The 19,669-nt window shown below is 36.2% G+C and overlaps 1 protein-coding gene across 2 annotated transcripts; it reads left to right on the top strand.

Annotated features, from left to right (window-relative positions):
* Positions 1–549: 549 nt before the first annotated feature.
* LOC577165 (probable serine/threonine-protein kinase drkD) lies at positions 550–19,508 on the top strand. 2 transcript variants are annotated; one of them, XM_011669573.2, is made up of 13 exons: positions 550–913; positions 4,143–4,328; positions 5,582–5,716; positions 6,715–7,221; positions 7,972–8,123; positions 8,455–8,525; positions 9,048–9,162; positions 9,708–9,829; positions 11,433–11,634; positions 12,450–12,521; positions 13,362–13,532; positions 14,197–14,269; positions 16,216–19,508. In XM_011669573.2, exons 1-13 carry the CDS (start codon positions 793–795, stop codon positions 17,406–17,408), a joined length of 3,120 nt encoding a protein of 1,039 aa, XP_011667875.2. In that variant the 5' UTR covers positions 550–792; the 3' UTR covers positions 17,409–19,508. The 2 variants fall into 2 exon arrangements, with proteins under 2 accessions (XP_011667875.2, XP_011667876.2); XM_011669574.2 differs by lacking the exon at positions 550–913 and adding an exon at positions 1,417–1,810.
* The last annotated feature ends 161 nt before the right edge of the window (positions 19,509–19,669 follow it).

Raw genomic sequence — 19,669 nt, 5'->3', positions numbered from 1 at the left:
AATTATGAATATGTCATGTATGTCCTACCTGTGAGATTTAAACGTTAGCAGTGTCCTCATATTCAAATTATGCAAGGAAACCCGTTTACTTGCTAGACTTCACTGTCAGACACTATAAGTGACTGACTGGCTTTTTTCTTCTTTGGTAATAACTTACATAAAAGGAGCTGTAAAGGGTACATAAGCATTTGTCTACATTAATAACCCACTTCTTGTGATGGCCAAAATTAAACTGATTGAATCTTTGCGCAGCATAAAACGTATGACCATTCGGTACAATGGTCTGAAACTCAAGACTATTACTTATTGGCTCTTTAGCTCCTAAGTCGATTTGACAACTAATATTTGTTATTTTCCCACTTGAAGACACATTCAAGCCCTACCCTTTTTAGGGAAGTTCTAAATTAGTAATATCTTTCAAATGCCGTTGGAATTTAACCTTTTCATTTTTTGGCCTGCAAATGGGACATAGTACCTTTAAAGCCCAATCATTTAATTTATAAATTCATGGAAGCTGATTATGCAATTGTAATATCGAGGTAGGGGTGTTAGCTTGTGCCAGATATTTTTGGTATTGACTTTGTGGTTTACGGTTTCCCGCTATTGCGTATCGCTGACCAAGATGGGGGTTTTCCCTAATGACTTATCTTTTGTATATCAAAACCACGGTCAGTAGCTAGTAGCGCTATCGCTAGTTCTCGATGGTTTCTCGGCACGACAAGTACATACACAAGTTATAACGTATGCTATACGTTCCAACACTGTATCTGTTCGCGAAATCACGCATGAAGAATGCCCGTCGCAATGGCTTCCAAACGAATGATGTATGTCCGGGATATTCCAGTCCCTGCACGGCAGCAGCTATGTGATCTCCTCGATGATATATCTGGCTTGAAGAACTGGAAACATTTAGGTAGGTCTATGGAGTTCATAATTAGTCCACTACTTTCGTAGACTATAATATAAACAAAGTTTCAAGACGTACAAAATATTCACGAAACGAAACCAGGCCAGGCATAGACATTACAGTGAGCGCGATATGCATTTATGCACATGTTCTACTTGCCTTGAGCTAGACTATTATAATACAACTCAACAGGTACTAGCTACATGTACTTTTAATTCACTTCATCATCATGTTTTTAGCTAAATACACGTACATTTAGGATTGTACTCATATCCCAAGGACCCAGGTCAAGAGTTTCAGACTCGGAGCTCCTTTCTTTCAATTCAAGCATGACCATATTATTATGATGACAAAACTTGTTTGTCATCACAATAATAGAGTGTGAAAATGATGATTCACAATCTGAGTACACATGCTCTTTTAATAAAAGAAGGTATATGTGAGGACGAACAGGATGTTTGTATAAAGGTGTATAATTCTTACATGGTCTAGGGTGGACTTTGGTTTATGGTTGATATTGTAAGATTCTTTCATTGATTGAAAGCATATAACCGATCTGCTGAAAATGATTGTCATCAAATATCATTCTTTCTTTTTAATTGGCTACTACCTCCCCTACATATCCTGGTTTGTTGAGTAGGAATAAGAAATTGGATTACCGGTATGTTAGACTCTTTTACACCGTGAAGTGCCAGCTATGACTGGTTGATTATTTAGAGGTTTACTTTTGAGAGCTCAACAGGTTGTTGCCAGTGATATTTTTGTGCATCTAACTTTCTAAGTGGAATATGGCTACCAAGGAAATGCCAGTATTATTGAGGGACATAAAACCTGCAATTGTCAAGCAGGAATTATGTCATATTTTAGATTCACACCTACAAAGAAAGAACTGGATGAGCCTTGGTAAGTCAGAACCTAGACAGAAAAATCTGTCTGCTTGGACGGAGGAGGTTTTTTTGTTGTTGTTGTTGACACTCTTTTCCTTTTCAGCAAATCCAGACATACATGTAGCCTCGATCAGTAGTACATGTACATGTAGTAGTATTCCCCCGAAAGAAATAGACCAATTTTTTTTGGTCTAGTCATACTCATAACTATAATTTCAATGCGACAAAGTAACACCCATTGTCTATTTAAGAGGAACTGGGAGTTTAAAATATTTGGTGATGGTCGTTGGTAAATATTTGTTATACCAAATAGGTGATAAGAAGAACGATTAAAAGATTTTTATGTCAACTTCTTAAACTGTCTAATTCTTTATTTGCCCTTGATCAAAAGCCTGGATAGTCCACTGCCTGGACTGTTTCCGTGTCGCGGGCCCAATCAGCTGAGATAATTACACACCCTCAATGCCAAACCGGAGACAGTCCTTGCCTCGATCTCATTCTCTTTCTTGGGTTCAAACGATCTGTGTGGGATGCATGTAAGGGCGGAGGACATAGATGATTGAAGATTAAAAAATATATAAAGGCAGACAGAATCTGAACTCAAGTCTGGACTGCTACAGTAACAGAAGTCAACCTTAGCGGTACCCTGTTTGTTTCAATTCATTAGTCGACCATGCAATTAAAGCTCGGTTTGTGTAGAGCGAACATCAAATGTTATTTATAAATATTTGTTGGTTAACTCAGTCCGTACTGATTCCACTAGATTTACCTTCATGTGCGTTGAAAATAAAATGGGAGTTTTACAGTCTTAGACTCATTTGAAACTTAATAGAGTAAATATCATTTAATTAATTTGACTAAAAATATGTGGAGGTAGCATTGTACATGAATATGAGGCCTACAGTCCTACACAAACATTTACATGTGGTTTATTAGCATTACTCAAATATGAGTAAAATATGGGAATTCCCTAATCAACAAGTAAAAAAGAACTTTCCACACCAATGAAGTTAAAATATGACTTCTGTTATCCAAAACACATGTTCATTTTTTTTAAAGACTTTGTAACTTCCTCTTTCTATTTCAGAAATTTATCAAATCTAGCTCTGACATATTTGTTACTTTTTCAGCTTTTTTGGAATTACCCTTGATGTTTAGGTGGACAGTCCCTTTAATTGAATTAGAAAATGTTGGGAATTTCAAGTAATTTCTTTAAGGATATATGTAGAGTTATGATGTTGATGGTTGGATTTTCCGCTTGACTTGTTTGTTACATGCACATGTACAAACACATAAAGTGAAGCTCTATGTACATGGTTTAGGTTCCGTACAGAATGCCAGGTTTAACTTATGATCAATAAAGCTTGAAAACAGGGCAGAATACTTGTAATGTAGAAACTTGAAATATGAAAAATTCATATTGCATTTGATAGATTTTGTTAAAACAGAAATAAGGGAGGATGTATCTCTCGGGTTGTATTCATATACTGAACAGCCCAAATGCTCACTTATTACTAGTGAGTGAGTTTATTTTAATCAGGGCATACATTCTCTATTTTACTTAGCTATCCATAGTGTCACAAGAGGCTGAAGAATTAATTTTAAAGGCAACACAAATATTGGAGCAAGATCAGGGAGTTATATCAGCTTTAATACGTGTCTCTCATCATCATGACTCATACATGTAGCACAACAATTCAAATTCAGGGTACTTTTTGCTTTGAATTTGATAATTTCCAGAAAATTTTAACTAGAACATTCTATTTGACAGTACTGTTGCCTCACCAAATAGTGAGGGATCATATGCTTTAAAAATGTGTACAAAAACAATGGTAAATTATTCTGACAATTTATCCAATAATAGTACATGTACATGTAAGACTGAGGGCGCGTTCATGCTTGATTTTGACGGCCAGAATCAGGCATCTGTTACGCGTTTAGTTTAAAACACGCTTGCGTTCATGCTCACTTTTGTAGAATCACCGAAAAACGGCGATCACGATCGCCGATCGTAAACTCACAAAAAGATGCGTTTACAATTTGTAAACTCGTTTAAATGGGGTCAACGCACTGACCTCTAGTGGGTCTACGTAGCATGCGCACACAGGTTTGCGAATCCAGCTGAAGGCCACCCAAGGAGAATTGCCTGGAGAAGTAAGCATGAACACTACATCGTGGAACTGCGATCACGATGAGCGTTTACGATGAGCGTTTCAGATCGCTCATTCTGCCTTCAAAATTTAAGCATGAACGCAGCCTGAATCCACACAATACTGACTGAATCAAAACAATATCCAGATGTTGTTAAACTGTAATTTAATCTTGTGTATTTGATGATCACAAAACAGCGGGATTGCTTGGATTCACCAATGATGACATCGCCATGTTCCAGCGTTGCATGCTGCGTCCAGGAGGTAGTCCTACAGATGAGATGTTGACTACGTGGGACTATGAGAACCACACCATTGAAGAACTATATCTCAAACTCTATGAGATAAAACATGCAAGGTGCATGATGTTTCTCAAAGACTTTGGTAAGTGGACTATACACTGGCATTGTGAAAAAGTACTTTTATTGCAGCTTTTGAAAAAAAATCAGTCCAAAAGCTTATGGGGAGCAAGATTATATTGGTGGTCTTGATGATTGAATGCATGGATCGAGTTCCTTTGCATTTTACCCTCTATATTTTAGAGATGAGTATTATCTAAAACAGATTCATTATTATGAAATAGGTCCTATTTTTCAGCACAATGTGCAGATATTGTTGAAAAATAATTTTGTGGAAAAACAAATGGAGAATGAGTTGCTGGCGTATATAAATCCTATTAAATCATCACAGCAGCCAAAATGTATACAGAACGAGAGAGAGAGAGAGAGAGAGAGCGCAAGAGAGAGAAAGAGAGGGGGGGGGGGGACTTGGTAATTTGATAATAACTCGGGACATGAACTGTAAACTCAGTTCTTTTAATTAAGGAAGTGGAAAAGGTGTTCATACCGCATCTTTCCGTATAAGCTGCCAAAGTTCCAGTTTTGCCCATTCACAATTGTATCTTGTAAATGCAAATAAAGATGACAAAATTGAAGTGACTGCACAGTAATCCACAATACATAGGATGAAAATTACACAGATGCATGTAAGTAATATGTGGCTGTTAGCTAAGCACAGCGTGTGAAAGATTGTAGTGTGTAACATGATATGACAGGATAAGATGCTGGTACTCAAAGGTCGTCAGCTGACATGAAGTCACAAGTTCCTGTTGGCGGTTGTTATTTTTATTGAATATTTTTATCGATTGGAGCCAGAAGAGCTTTAACTCATGAACTTGAACACAGAGTTAACACCCTTCTGGCTCTGAACAGACAGTATTCAAGAATGTCAGTACAACATGAGGATCACATCAGACAAATAGGGAATGAAAGACTCATATTTTAAATTTAGATTAAAATAGGGGAAATTACTTGTAACATACTCGCTTTATAATACTCGGGAAGAAATTTGCAAGATTGTTTTTATTTGTATACACGTTAAAAAATAATGAGTAGATTTGTAATTTGTGTTATTTGGAGAACAAAAAAGGCATGCATTTATATTTAGATGATTTTATATATTATTTTTGTATTGAACATGCTTTACCTTAGGTGCTAGTATAGATATATTGACTGCTATGAGAGGCATCGCTGTTTCTATAGGCTCAAGGGGACGTTACATCCTGATATGACCTTGAGGGCTTAATGACTGAGATATTTGAATTTTCAAGACCATTTATTTCCTGTTGATTTTTGCAGTGAGACCTGACTTGCATTACTTGATACAGAAGATTACACACAGTGACCCACTGGTCCCTGAGCCACCTGTCATGAATGTTGGTCAACCAGTAAACCAGTTTCAACAAAGACCAGTCAATATTCCACCGGGTCATGGTAAGCATTGCTACAAGTAGGTTATGGGGTCATGTTCTTTGTATCCTCTTATAGCAGAGGAAAATGTCTGCGTGTGTTTAGTAGTTAGTATAATTTGTGATTATATTGCACAACATGAAGAAATTGTAAGCAAACTTTTATCTCAAGGTGCAGATCCAGGATTTTGTACGGGGAAGCACGATGCCAAATTAGGGAGAAAGTTTTGTCATGTAATTAGAATATGCTAATTGGATTTCAAAGATTCTGCCAGTCTGATTATCATTGCAGTGTAGAATTTGGTTTATTGCATTGATCAGTTTGAGAAAAATTACAGTTGGAAATCTTCAAATTGGCATCATAAAGTCAAAATACAAAATAAACTTGTGAATCATATATATAAATGGGAAGTGGGAAATGTTTTTGTTGCATTTAAACATCTATGAATATGATACATGTACTTTAGCAGAAGTTTTTTTTATTTTAGAGAATATTACAGATTTTAATTGCCAGTATAGAGAGGTAAAGCTTACTTAGTCTTGTAGAAATAACTTCTTGATGAGTTGACAGATCTTTGTTACCTTTCTTCTCCTTTAGATTTATGTTGTGTAATTGTATTCTTTGTATGCACTAAATAATTGTGTTATTCCGTACACCCCACCCTTGATCTTAATTATCTAACATCTACCTAATAGCTTCTGGTTGAGACAAGGGCAAGCACCCCCCCCCCCCCCCCTCTCTCTCTCTCTCTCACTTTAATGTATCAGGAATCGTGATTACAGTATTATTCAATGTAATCATATAATGTTCTTATTTAACACTCAATATTGGCACTTCCCTTGATCCAAATAGTCTTGATCAGAAAAATTGTGAATTGCTACATATATGTGCTTTCAACATTTAAGAAATATACATGAGATATCATTATAGAAATTGTCTTGTGTAAAAGCTGAGATGATAATATCTTAAATTCTACATCTATTAGGTTAATGTTATACATTCATACTATTTTTGTATTGTAGAAAATCAGTTTCCAATGCATAAGCCTCAGCCATCATCCCAGCAAAGTCCACACTATCCTCCTCAAATCCAAAATCACCCTCAACTCCCGCAACAGCAGCAACAGTGGGGGCAACAGACTAGTGGCAGAACTCCTTCAACTGCCAGCTACCACAGTCACATGAACCCTGCCTTCCAGCCTGTGGACCAGAGAATGATGATGTCCACAAGACCGCAGCAAGATGGTTACAATGCTTCAATGCAACCCAACTACAGGCAGGAGTACCCAGCAGGGCCTCGGCACCAAGGTCAAAACGATCTGATGAGGGTGCCGTCAGAGCATCCTCTAGGTGGCCCACAGCGTTACCAGTCTCATTACTCGAACAATGATAACTTGGCTATCCCATCTGCTGTGTCCCCGGAGTGCCTTCAAGCTTCAAGGCAGCCCATCTTTCAGTCGCTTCCTCAATCGAATCCCATTCAACATCCACACTCTGCTACCCCAAGTCAAGCTAGCAGTGTAGACCAATGTAAGTGAAGTAAATAATCCACAGTGGGTTTGGTTTTACCTATTTGATATATAAACATGAGAACCAGTGTTTGTTTTATAAATATGTATTTACAGTCTATTTAAGTGTTTTCCTCATATTTAAGGACTAATGATAAGCGAACTACAAAGTCATGTATTGTCCCCAGTACCTTAACAGATTGAAAATATAAACAAAAGTTCCTGATGGAATTATCTAGGCCCTTTCATATGTTCTTTTCTTCTTTTTCTTTTCTATAGAGAAAAAAACATAATTTTAATCTCTGATGAAATGAGACTTTTAAAGCAAACCAAATTGCATTAATGTGTCACAGTTCCCATATAGAATGACTGTAGAATATTTTCTTTGTTAAAATTAATCAGGATTAACAAAAATTGGAGGAGAGAGGTGTTTTACAATCACATATATCTGAAAGTGTAATTCATTTTGTACAATTAACCATGGGACTGGACTTCTCAAATTTTGATATGTTACAACATTTGTGGACCTAGATAAGCTTGTCTCTTTTCCTTGAATTTATAAAAGTGTATGCTCTTGACAATGTATGTTCTTGCTCTTGTTATATTGTCATGGAAATACATTTTTTTTTTAAATCAATAGAAACGTTAAAACTAGGACTTTGTTCCGTTTTGTTTCCTTTGTCACATGTCTCAGAGCAAATTACACTATAAAAGAAAGAGAGAGTACAACAGTATTAAAAGAAATATCATATTCTCTTTTGTCTGATTGCAGGTCTAAGTGCAACCATCAAAGTGCCGTATGAAAAACTGCGCAAAGCTACAGAGAACTTCAGTGCTGCCCGAAGACTGGGGTCAGGAGCATTTGGGGAAGTGTTTCATGCTCAGCTTGATATGATAGATGTGGCTATCAAGAAGATCATCAAGGTAAATCCATATGCATTTGAGGTACTATCTATCTATCAAAGTATCTTCTCCCGGTTCGGAGGTTGATTGCAACATCTCTCCATTTCAACATCTTCTGCCATTCTGGTGCACTCTTGCAGTTTGCAGTTGAGGTACCCAAAACCCAAATACCCAAATGAGTGAATAGTCTTCTAGCTCTGATCCGACGATTTGTCAACTTTTCTTGCTGTAGCATGAAAATTATCATCCCTTTGTGAAGTTAGATTGCAGCAGTTATCATTTGAACACTATGCAGTAGATATGTAGGTTTGATATTGACATTTTTTTTCTTATGTTTTGGAACATTTTACAGAATGAGAATGTCAAGTTTAACGAGTCAATGATAAGAGGAGATCAAATCAAGGAAATTGAAGCTCTTACAAAGTGAGTATATTACTGCAGAGAATATATGATTCATGAACAGTTGTATAAATAGACGAAAGATCAGAAACTTGAGACCAAATAATGATATTCCCAATGTTACTTTATTTGTTACATGATCATTTGTACGCCTATTTATTTCACTTTGCAATGATGCCAAATGTATAATGTTATGTGATTTAGGGGTGCACACTACATGTAACTTTAATACTGTGCTTTCAAACTTTTTTTGCCAAGTTTTTTAAGAGCAGTTATATACATACTATTGCATTATTCCCAAACTTTTAGGGAGGTGATAACATTTTTTACTGTAACACATTTTTTTTTTTTTTTCGTGATATCAATTTCATTGTTTTCCTACCCTTGGCTTTGCTCCAATAAATCCATTGCATGTTAGAACAGGATGATAACTGAATGAAGCCTATTACAATGAGAAAACTCAATCATCCGTATGTTGATAAATCAGTCAAAAAGGCTTCTAGATATTGTATGATTCATCTTCAAGTGATTTTTTGCTGTTTGCAGGTACCGCCACAAAAACATTGTTTCCTTGACTGCGTATTCTTTTGGAGAGGACTGCATTTGTCTGATATTTGACTTCATGAAAAATGGTTCCTTGGAATACCAGTTGGAGGGCAGGGTAAGATGAAGCATCTATGCAGTATACATAGCCCCTGCGGTTGGGACAGCATAGAACCAGGGGGTTCTTGGTTCCAAACCAGGGTTTAGAGTTTAAAACTTAAGTTTTTGTTGTACTGACTTGAGTTCATTTCTATCTCAAGCACATTACTAAATTCATTGCCAGAAATCAAGAAAACCTTTTTTTCCTTCTTTTTGACCATAAAAATGCTATTTAATGTAATCAATGAATATTTCAACCAAGATTGTCAAGTTTTTTCATGTATTTCTGCTTACCCCGGTACATTGTTTTATACCCAAATAGATCACATTTTTATTTTCCATTCCATTGATTTTGGTTTAATCCTGTGTTATCTTAGCTTAGTATTCAACATATTTATCCAAAGATTTCTTATCTCAACAAAACACAATTTCAGCAGAGATATGAAAGGTTGCAACTAAAATTTCTAATAATATGATCAACCCCTCTCGTGGGTTTGGTAGGAAGGAACTTCCTGTTGTGTATGACCTCTTTTGACCTCTATCACACTCTTTATCTGCTCACAGGCTCCACAGGGACCTTTGGAATGGCATAGAAGGCACATGATAGCAGAAGGGGCAGCCTTGGGTATACAGTACCTCCATACAGCGGATAGTGCTGTGCCCCTTATACACCAAGATATCAAGAGGTGATATGATAAACATGGCTTAATCAAATACTTTTTGCAGAAATATTTAGGTTTATGACAGATAGAAATTGAATTTCATATTATTGTTGGGCTTGGTATGATCACGTGTCAGGAGATAGAAACATGATGATGCACATGCATTATTTCTTGTTTTTTAATCAAGCAAGATTTCAAGAGGTAATAACATTACTGAAACAGACATTAGCTGTGAAAAATTTCTGCATTACTAGAAAGATTTGACTATGCATCGGATATGGGAGAGGCGATTTCTATGAACGGATGTGGTTTATTGTTACGGATACAATATGTATCACATACATAGGTCTGTTTGTTGGGCTGACTGATAAGTACCAGCACATTGTAGATCACCAGGGATTGAAGTAGATACAGAGTCTTGATGGATCAATCATGTCTGGAAGAGACCAGGTCATCTACATAGCAACTGAGCATTTGAAGTATGATGTGATGCAATTTAAGTAGTTTGCACTTGAGTACACTACAAGTGTTATAAATGGTTAGAAAGCTTGAAATGTTTACAGTAAACCCTGGCAGCATTTTTGATAATTATGTATTCAAGCATATTAAGACATTTCAAATTTCTGTATTTATAACACGTAGATAATACATGTAAGACCTTTGTTGCCTGCTGCTACTTTTTTTTACAAATCCCATTTGCTATTTACTTATATTAGATAGCTTAGACAGATACCGAGATGTGATTGGTCCAGAGCTTGTCACATGATATCAATTGCGAGGATCCAAATTGTTATATTTTCCTGGTTGGTTATATTTTACCGGCCGGTGAAATGAATATATTTTTAATCAATGCATGTCGCCATCTTGAGGACTGTATGTCACCAATTACACACATTACACCATTACCGAGGGTAATTTTTTTTTCAATATTTTTTTTTCATTAACTTTTTTTTCCCCTTGAAATTTTTTTTTCCAAATTTTTTATGGGGAATTTTTTTTTTTTTTTAAATTTTCCCCCAAAAATGCTTTTCTGGGCAAAAAAAAAAAAAAAAATCCCCCATTTTTTTTTTTTTTTTACAAGAATTTTTTTTAGGTGTTTTTTTCTTCATAAATTATCTCAAATATTATTTTTCAGTCAGTTTTTTTTTTTGGCACTTCTTTTTCTAAAATTTGGATTGCCCCTGAAAAAAGAATTTGGGCACCAAAAAAAAAATGGACGACCCCCCCCCCCCCCCCCCCCCCCCCCCGAAAATAAAAAAAATCAAACCAAGGCTATCTAATATAACAGTTATTGACTTGCAGGGGGTATATAACATTCTTTGGACCTGAAGGGAGTTATATGTTCCCTCGTGACCATATTTTCCCTCAGCGCTGCGCGCTTTGGGAAAATATAACCACTTGGGAAATATAACTCTCTTCAGCAGTCCAAATAATGTTATATTACACCCCCTGCCAGTCAATAGCTGTATAATACATGAACAAAAACTGTTTTCTTTGTCATGTATAAACAAATCATTATTTGTGCATGGTTTTGAGCTGATGGGTTATGTATGTATCATTGACCCTGATTAATCTTACCTTTACTCCATTTTGAATGCCTTGTTCCTCTTTTGTGTTCTTCTTACAGTGCAAACATCCTTCTGGATGAGAACTTTGTTCCTAAGATTGCAGACTTTGGTCTAGCCAGACCAGGTCCTACCCAGGGGAAGGAGTACACTACTATTAAGACCAGTGTGGTGTTTGGTACCAAAGCCTACTTGGCTCCGGAGTTTATGCGGGATCCAAAGCGAAAGCTCTCAAAGAAACTTGATGTTTACAGCTTTGGTGTTGTAAGTTGATTGACAAGTTTTTGAAAGTAATGTGATCCTTTGCCTTCAAATTTTTCTCATTTTAGTTTTATATTGTATTCTTCTCTCTCTCTCTCTCTCTCTCTCTCTCTCTCTCTCTCTCTCACACATCCCATCCCTCCCCCTTCCCTTCTTTCATCTCACTTTGTCTTTCTATTCCTCCTTCCATCCATTCTCTATCTCCCCCACCCTCTTATTCATCCATTGCTACCCTTCTCTTCTCCTTCCACTGCCCTTTCCTTCTCCCTCCCTCCCTCTTTCCTTCCGCCCCTCTCTGTCTCTCTCTCTCTCTCTGTTTCTCCCTCTGTCCACCCCAGGGGTCTCAGTCATGTAGAAATACTGTAAACATGCGTGACCACAGGTTTTCCAGACACCCCCTAAATGAGGATTTCTTCTGAAGCCAAAATACACCCCAAATGAGGATTTTTCATAGTTTTTCCTGAATTAGTGAAGTGTACTCCTAGACAAGTGTTGTAAAATTGTAACCCCTAGAGCAAGTGGGATAGGGATTGCCGTTTCAGTTGTTCACAATGTCAAATAAATCAAATTGCGCTTCTGATCTAACATTCACAATGTTAAAGATTACCCGTAAACCCTGGACGTAAACAGGCATGTCACATAAAGAAATATATGTACAAATAATAAATACATTAATAGGCCTGCATCATTCATTAAGACAAAAAGCAATTGCCAAACACTTTTAATCAGTTTGTGTTGTTCACCCCAATTTTTTTCCAACTTACAAAAAAAAAAAAATTATTATCCAAAAAAAAATTATTATCAATTTTTTTTTATAGGTCCTTCTGGAGTTAGTGACAGGAGAGAAAGCAGGACAAGCAAAGAAAAGATTTGGGACTCATGAAATACTGGTAAGAACATTCATGTGGTAAAGGTCATACACAGTGTTGGTAAATTTGGAATTCTTAAACTTGATTCTAGGTTTAATCTTGCCCTAAGATTGGTTTAAAAAAAAATGTAATTAGGCCAATGTTCATGAAGTTTAACTGTTGTTCAAGATGATTGAGACACAGTGCCATGAATAACTACATGTATTAGTTAAAGTAAGGCTTTAGTTTGTTAAAAGGGAAGTTACACTTTTTTATTCTTGGTTCGAGTTCTAGATCTGTTTACTGTTTACCTCGTATATATTTTCTGTGATTATTTATGTATTCAAACAAATATTTATCAATTTTGTATTTAGCCCAAAATAATTGGAACAGTACACTTTTTATCACATCATACATTTGTTTGTTTCATGATCTGGGAAGGATTTTAATACTTTTTAAAGCCATGCCTAATGTTCAATCTCTCTTAAAGGTAAAGACCAGTATTGAAAACGCCCCAATTTCAAAAAATGAAATGGAAGCTCTTATTACCAATCATGTGAAAGAATATGTTTGGACTAATATACAATTTTGCCGGGAAACCGCCTACTAATTGATATATTTGGTAAATTAGTTTATCTATTGGTGTGTGAGAGATAACGCACGTGTCGCGCACGTGTGCGTAGTCCCATGTACATCTTTCTGTGTACAGTGCTTGTAACTTTACCATTTTGATGATTCCAGAACCTTGCAGTACACACCAATACTTATATGCTAGATGATCAACCTTTTCTGATCAATTCCACAACGTTTCTTTCACAATGCAATCGCATGACCATAACTGGTCTTTATCTTTAACTTTTTTTCTTGTAATCAACGACTCAGTGGAGAAGTGTTGACAAGATAATGTATGCCAATGAGGGGAATCCCCAAGCTGCTGCTAAGATCTTGCAGGATCCCAAGTGTCTAGTCTGGCCCTCCAAGTACATGATGGAGCTGGTTGAATTAGCCATGGATTGTCTCAAGGACTTCAAGTTCAGACCAGAGATGGAAAAGGTAGGCCATTGATAACCAGACATTTGCTCTGTCTATGATTGCTCGGGCTGTATTTTGTCACAGATAGTGGGTTAGGGTTATGGTTAGGGTAACCATTGTAACTGGGTTTCAGGTTACTGTTAAGATTAGAATTAGTGTTTTGAGTGTTTGGTCTAGGGTCCAAGTTAGGAATTTGCATATTATTCTTGTTGTTGTTGTTTTTGTACCGGTAGTAGTTACCGGCATTGTCATTTTATTTATAAAGTTAACATAAAATACTTTTTAAAATGCACAAAATTTAATAGGATTATAGGTGAAGTACTCTAAGATATTGACCATGCATGTGTCGTAGAACCATGGCATCAGGTCCTGGATAGGTTTATTATTTTTGAATGCATCGAAATTTTAGAATATGATGTATACGTCTTTGCAGAGGGCAAATTCATTTGCCAGTATTGCAAGCTTCCTTAACCAGCAATTAGTTATTTCTTATCTTATAGTTGTATTTTAATTGGAAAACTTTCAAATACATTTGGTAACAAATGATGATTCAAAAGAAAAGGATTCCTCATACATGCACCTGTAAAAGACTGTTTTAAAGAACATGGATGTATTTCCAAATGAATACAAGGAAAGAATGATTACATGTGGAATTTATGGGTGCTGTGTGTTTTATCTCATGTAGGTCATCCTGACATTGTCAGAGATGGGAGTAAGGATTGATCAAGAAGAGAGACATAGGTCTTCAAGAACTCAAAGTAAGTGATGAATATGTTTTGCAATATCAGTGGTTATCTATATAATTTCTAACAACATCATTGTTGATATTACTACTTCATTATCACTTCATATTTGTTACTGTGGTATCACCCTTTATAATTTTTAATCCTTTAATCGTTGTTGTACATCATGACATTTTTATCTTCTAGGTATTTTAAAATATATTTGATAGGAGAGGAGTGCTAAATAAATACAGGGAGTTTGTAAAAACCAACAAACAGTGGTGTTGGTAGAGGCTTTCCTCAGAATTTGGAATACGTGACACGGCTCTGCAGTGGTTTCGGTCGTATCTTAACTGTCGGACCTATCGGGTTCGCATAGATAGCACTTACTCTGATGTTCATACTTTAGATTATGGAGTTCCACAAGGGTCCGTACTCGGCCCGCTCCTTTTTACGCTATACGTCAAACCTTTGGGAAGAATTATTAGTCGCTACGGTCTTAGATATCATATGTATGCTGACGACACACAAATATACACAAGTTTCAACCCCAAAAGTCTTGCAAATTTTCAAGAAGAAATAAGTAAACTGGAACAATGTATCTCTGAAATTAGTATATGGATGACCTTAAATAAACTCAAACTGAACGAAGGAAAGACGGAACTACTGCTGGCCATGTCACCAAAGCTTAGACATCACTTACCGCGTGATATAAGTATAAACATAGGAAATGGTAGAGTACAAATGTCTGACAATGTCAAAAACTTAGGTATTTTCTTTCAATCTTCAATGTCCATGTCTAAACAAATTACTGCTTTGTGTAAATCGCTTAACTTTCATTTGTACAATATTTCTAGAATCAAGAATCTGTTGACCTCTGATGCGTGCCATCATGTCGTAAGATCATTAATCCTCAGTAGAATAGACTATGCCAACTCTCTTCTTTTGAATGCTAATGTGACAGACATTCAAAGATTACAACGAATCCAAAATCGTGCTGCCCGGGTTGTTTTGGGAGGGAGCAGGTATGAATCAGCATCTCCTCTACTTAAGCAATTACACTGGTTAACCGTAAATAACAGAATCATATACAAAGTTTCCCTAATTGTCTACCAATGTTTGAATAATTGTGCACCAATGTATCTGTCTGTGCTTCTACATACTCCTCCTAGACTTCAATACAACCTCCGCTCTTCTAACGACCCCACGCTCCTCCGATTACCACGTATCAATTCAAGATCGGGGGAGTGTAGTTTCTTTTATTATGGCCCCAAAATTTGGAATACCCTCCCTTTCGACCTCCGTACCTCTCCCTCAGTTGAAATTTTCAAGAAAAAACTAAAAACGTACCTCTTCAATAAGTAAATTGTAATTCTAATATTTTTGTTTGTTATTATAATTACTCTTTTATACATGTATTATCTTGTGTTTACTATGTCATTATTTCTGTAAAGCGCTTCGAGCAATTCGTTGGATGTTGCGCTATATAAAAGACAATTGTATGTATGTATGTATGTATGTGTTAATGATGTTTGAGTGAGATGGCATGCAATTGCAGTGACATTAAACTTTCATCTTCCCCTCCCTTCCTTCATTACTTCTATCAACCGTGTATCATCATCACCATCATATAACTGGCATTTTCAATGTTGTTATTAGTGGTTGAAACAATCTTTATTTCAAATTCTTTTAAGATATCCACCAGTGTTGTTTAAATATTTAAAAGCAGTATTTAGAGGCAGTATCCGTTCTTTAAGAATGGCTGTCAGGTATTATAATAATAATAATAATACTCAGTTTTTATATAGCGCTTATTAGAATCACTGGTTATGAAAAGTAATATTAATTTCTTGACATTTATCATACATACGTCTTTGTATAAAAATGATATCATTGAAAAACAGCCATGAGCTATGTATTCAGCATTTGCTGTAATGAATGAAAAGATATGCTATATTATCTATTTTATTTTTTCATCACAGATTTTCCCATCGAAAACACAGATCCTCTGGAGCATGGCAAGGCTGTGGAATCCTCAGATCCTAGTCAGATGACTGAAGGCCAGGACCAGTATGGAGCTAACGGAAGGCCTGGGGTGCAGCAGTTGGAGGGTGACTATAGGAACGAGAACCCAAAGTATGAAAACTATTGTGGCTTTCAGGTATTGGCCAATGGTCCTAAAGTACAGGGTAATGTGAATAATGAGAAACCGCACACTCAAGAGTCAAGATATGAATTGCCAGAAAGTAGATTGAACCAGATCCCTTTCCAAGATCATCACCAGATGAAGGAAGGAGGACTAAGACAGGATGAAATGTGTGCAAGGGAGAGGCAGTTTCAGATGCAGCAGCAGCTACACTACCACAACCAACAGAGGTATGAACATCAGTATCTGTCGCCGGCTGTTTCGGCATCAGGTAACTCCTGTATGGACAGGAACGCACCCCCATCCCAGAGCAGCATGTCCCAATCTCCTGGATCGTCCTACCCAAGCTGCGTTGATTCATTCAGTGTCTCATCTTCATCGGATGCATCATGCGCACGCTTCCAGGGACCATACCTGGGGCATCCTGGAGACTATTACCCAGTACAGCCCCAGGGACAGTACGCAGATCATATGAATCCTCATCTGATGCATCCATCAAACGTGCCCCGTCACACAAGACAAGACTTCAACCACATGGTAGATGGTCAGTATGAGTACCATGGCCAACATCCAGGCTTTGGACCTTGTCCAATGGGAAGTCCAGGACCTCAGGATGTTGGTTACCACCAACAACCCAACAAGGAGAGAGATGAGGACTTGAACAGCAAGGGATCTGCTGACTCCACACCGGTGTCCTCCTCCTCAAGCTCTGCTGCTGTCTCCTCTTCCGACTCTCCCAGAGCTTCGCCGTACCCCAGGATGCCCACTTTGAATATAACAGCTCTTTCCATGCAGTCTAGCGATACCTCTAATTTCACAGGAGATACTTCCCTCTCAGAATCAAGCAAAGATCTTCCTCAGAATGAAGGTGGAGGAGAGTCAGGAGACAGTAAGGCAGAGGAGAGTTGTCAAAGAGAGCGCATTGGAATGTTACAGAGTGGAAGAGAGGAAGGTATGGAGCAGAGTAATGAGGTACACAGGAGAGAACCTGGTGAGAATACAGAGCCACAAACACAACCTTGTCTGTGAGAAGCTATCTTTTATTTTATTTTAAATTATTAGCATCTGTATCTGTAAAAAAAAAATGAAGCTTTATTGAATCACATAGATAAAGAAAAAATAAAATGAACTCAACTTTTATCTGTGGCATGAAAGTGTCTACTAGTATTTGATACACAAACAAACTTTATTAATTCCATCATTGTTAGATTAGAGATGTAATTTCATGTCTATTTTTTATTCTCTACAATATATTTTTTTATCAGATTTGTATAAAGATTTACATTTAGTTTCTCAGACTTCTCAAATTAAAAAAAATAAGGTACTCAGAAACATTATCCAAGTTATAAAATGGAAAACTTTTAATCTTGCATTGTAAATTAAGCCTGCCTGGTACTTGCTTCTTCATTTGTGGATAAAAACCTGTTTCCGTGGGATCATTGTGAATATGCCTATTAGGTGATGGTAATGAAATGTTGGTACATGTAATTGCAAAGTTTCATATTTTGATTACCGTAGGTAGAGAAAATGGGCGTATTGATGTACATTCTTAGTTTTGAGATCAGGGCCCTTTCTTGTGAGAAAAGTTGCGATTGATTCTAAGCGATCGTAACTTGATATATCAAGCACAACTCTGTACGAAGAAGATTATATGTTTGCGATTGATTGAAGGCCTTGCAATCAATCAGGATCAATGCAAATCTTTTATATACGAGTCTGTGTATTATTACTGCATTTACGACTACTGGCTTGATTTCTTTGACCTCTGTATATTTTACCACATACCAAAACCATACGGCAGACATTCATCCGTATTCCTGAACATGATGTCGTTTTTAGTGAGTTTGTGGCTGTTTATCATTAAATGAAAAACAAAACTCAATATTACATTAAGAGAGATACATATTTTTCAAGTGTCTAACTTTGAAGTATGAATCAATAATCACTACAAATAAGCATTGATAAAAAAAAGAAGAAGATGAATACTAAAGCACATGAGGAATATAATTATGTAGGTGAGACTGAGAAAATACAGATTGATGAGTAGTATTATTGATATAGGCTTCCATTGTATTCATGTAGGATATTATTTTCATTAGACACATTGGTTGGTTAAAACAAGAAATGTGTGCATGCATTGTTTTGTGAATGGTCAATATTCTCTTCAACTTCAGAGGCAAAATAATTCAATCACAATTGACTGAATGTGAAATTTCTGCAATTCCTGACTGTTTCCTATTGGGGAATGTATCTAGTGTTACAGTATATGTATTTTCCATGTTGCCTGAAATGATCCAAGGTTTGTAAACTTTTTATCTTTTTTGAGCAATGTTTTTACCGTACTTGTTTGAGCTAGGTATATGAGATGAATTATGTGAGCAGCATACAGGAAAAGTGAACATTGTACATACATGTAGTGAATTAATTTAGCATTTTCGCTAATCTTAAAAAGAACAGCTTATCAAAGCTCTGTTTATCAATATTTTGAAAAAATTTCAATAATGTGCACCTCAACTCGAGATGGGAATGAATTCATGAATTTCTTGGGAAAAAATCAAAAGCTGGAACCAAATGTAGGCGTCTCTTGTCATTTTATTTGTGATATACGAAGCTGTTGCACTTTTCAATACTTTCAATTTCATTTATCATCTAGATTCTTGGAAACTTGTTCATATGTACAGAGAGAGAGGGTCAATCCATGTTATTTATGTATTAAATATGTACATGAGGTATTTCTATGTAGGAGCCTTTTCAATGCCTGCCATGTATTAGTGCATGTTTGCCAGTCATTAGAATAATCTATTCTTCTTCATAGGTTTTTCATTTAGTTTTATATGGGATACCATTTTTTTTTTATTAATACATGATTATTATTATCTAAACAAACATTCCTTGCCTATAGGTTCTTTAATTCTTTCAAATTGAAGCAAATTTTTTTTATTGAATGTATATTTTGTCTACAAAAGGAGAAGAGAGTGCATTTCTGTTGTTTTAATACTTTAATTTGGCTTATTGTCTTAGTACATGAATTTTAAATGCAAGTTTATAAATGAGCAAGTGTAATATGTATGCAATCATGAATTTCTAAAAGCTTAGAGCTTTTATAATTAAAATATAATCATCAAATTACAGCAGCGTGTTAGTGTTCTTTTCTTATGAAGTAAAGGTTTTGTTTTGCAGGGCCCCCGAGTATAACAGTGTTTTACTCACTGATGGGGTTACCCTGGGTAAATAAAACAAAATAAATAAATAAATAAATAAAAGTTTTCCCTTTTAAATATACCCACAAG

Source organism: Strongylocentrotus purpuratus, unplaced genomic scaffold (assembly GCF_000002235.5).
Source record: "Strongylocentrotus purpuratus isolate Spur 01 unplaced genomic scaffold, Spur_5.0 spur5_scaffold_6, whole genome shotgun sequence".
Taxonomy (NCBI): domain Eukaryota; kingdom Metazoa; phylum Echinodermata; class Echinoidea; order Camarodonta; family Strongylocentrotidae; genus Strongylocentrotus; species Strongylocentrotus purpuratus.
This window is presented reverse-complemented; position numbering and strand designations above follow the sequence as displayed.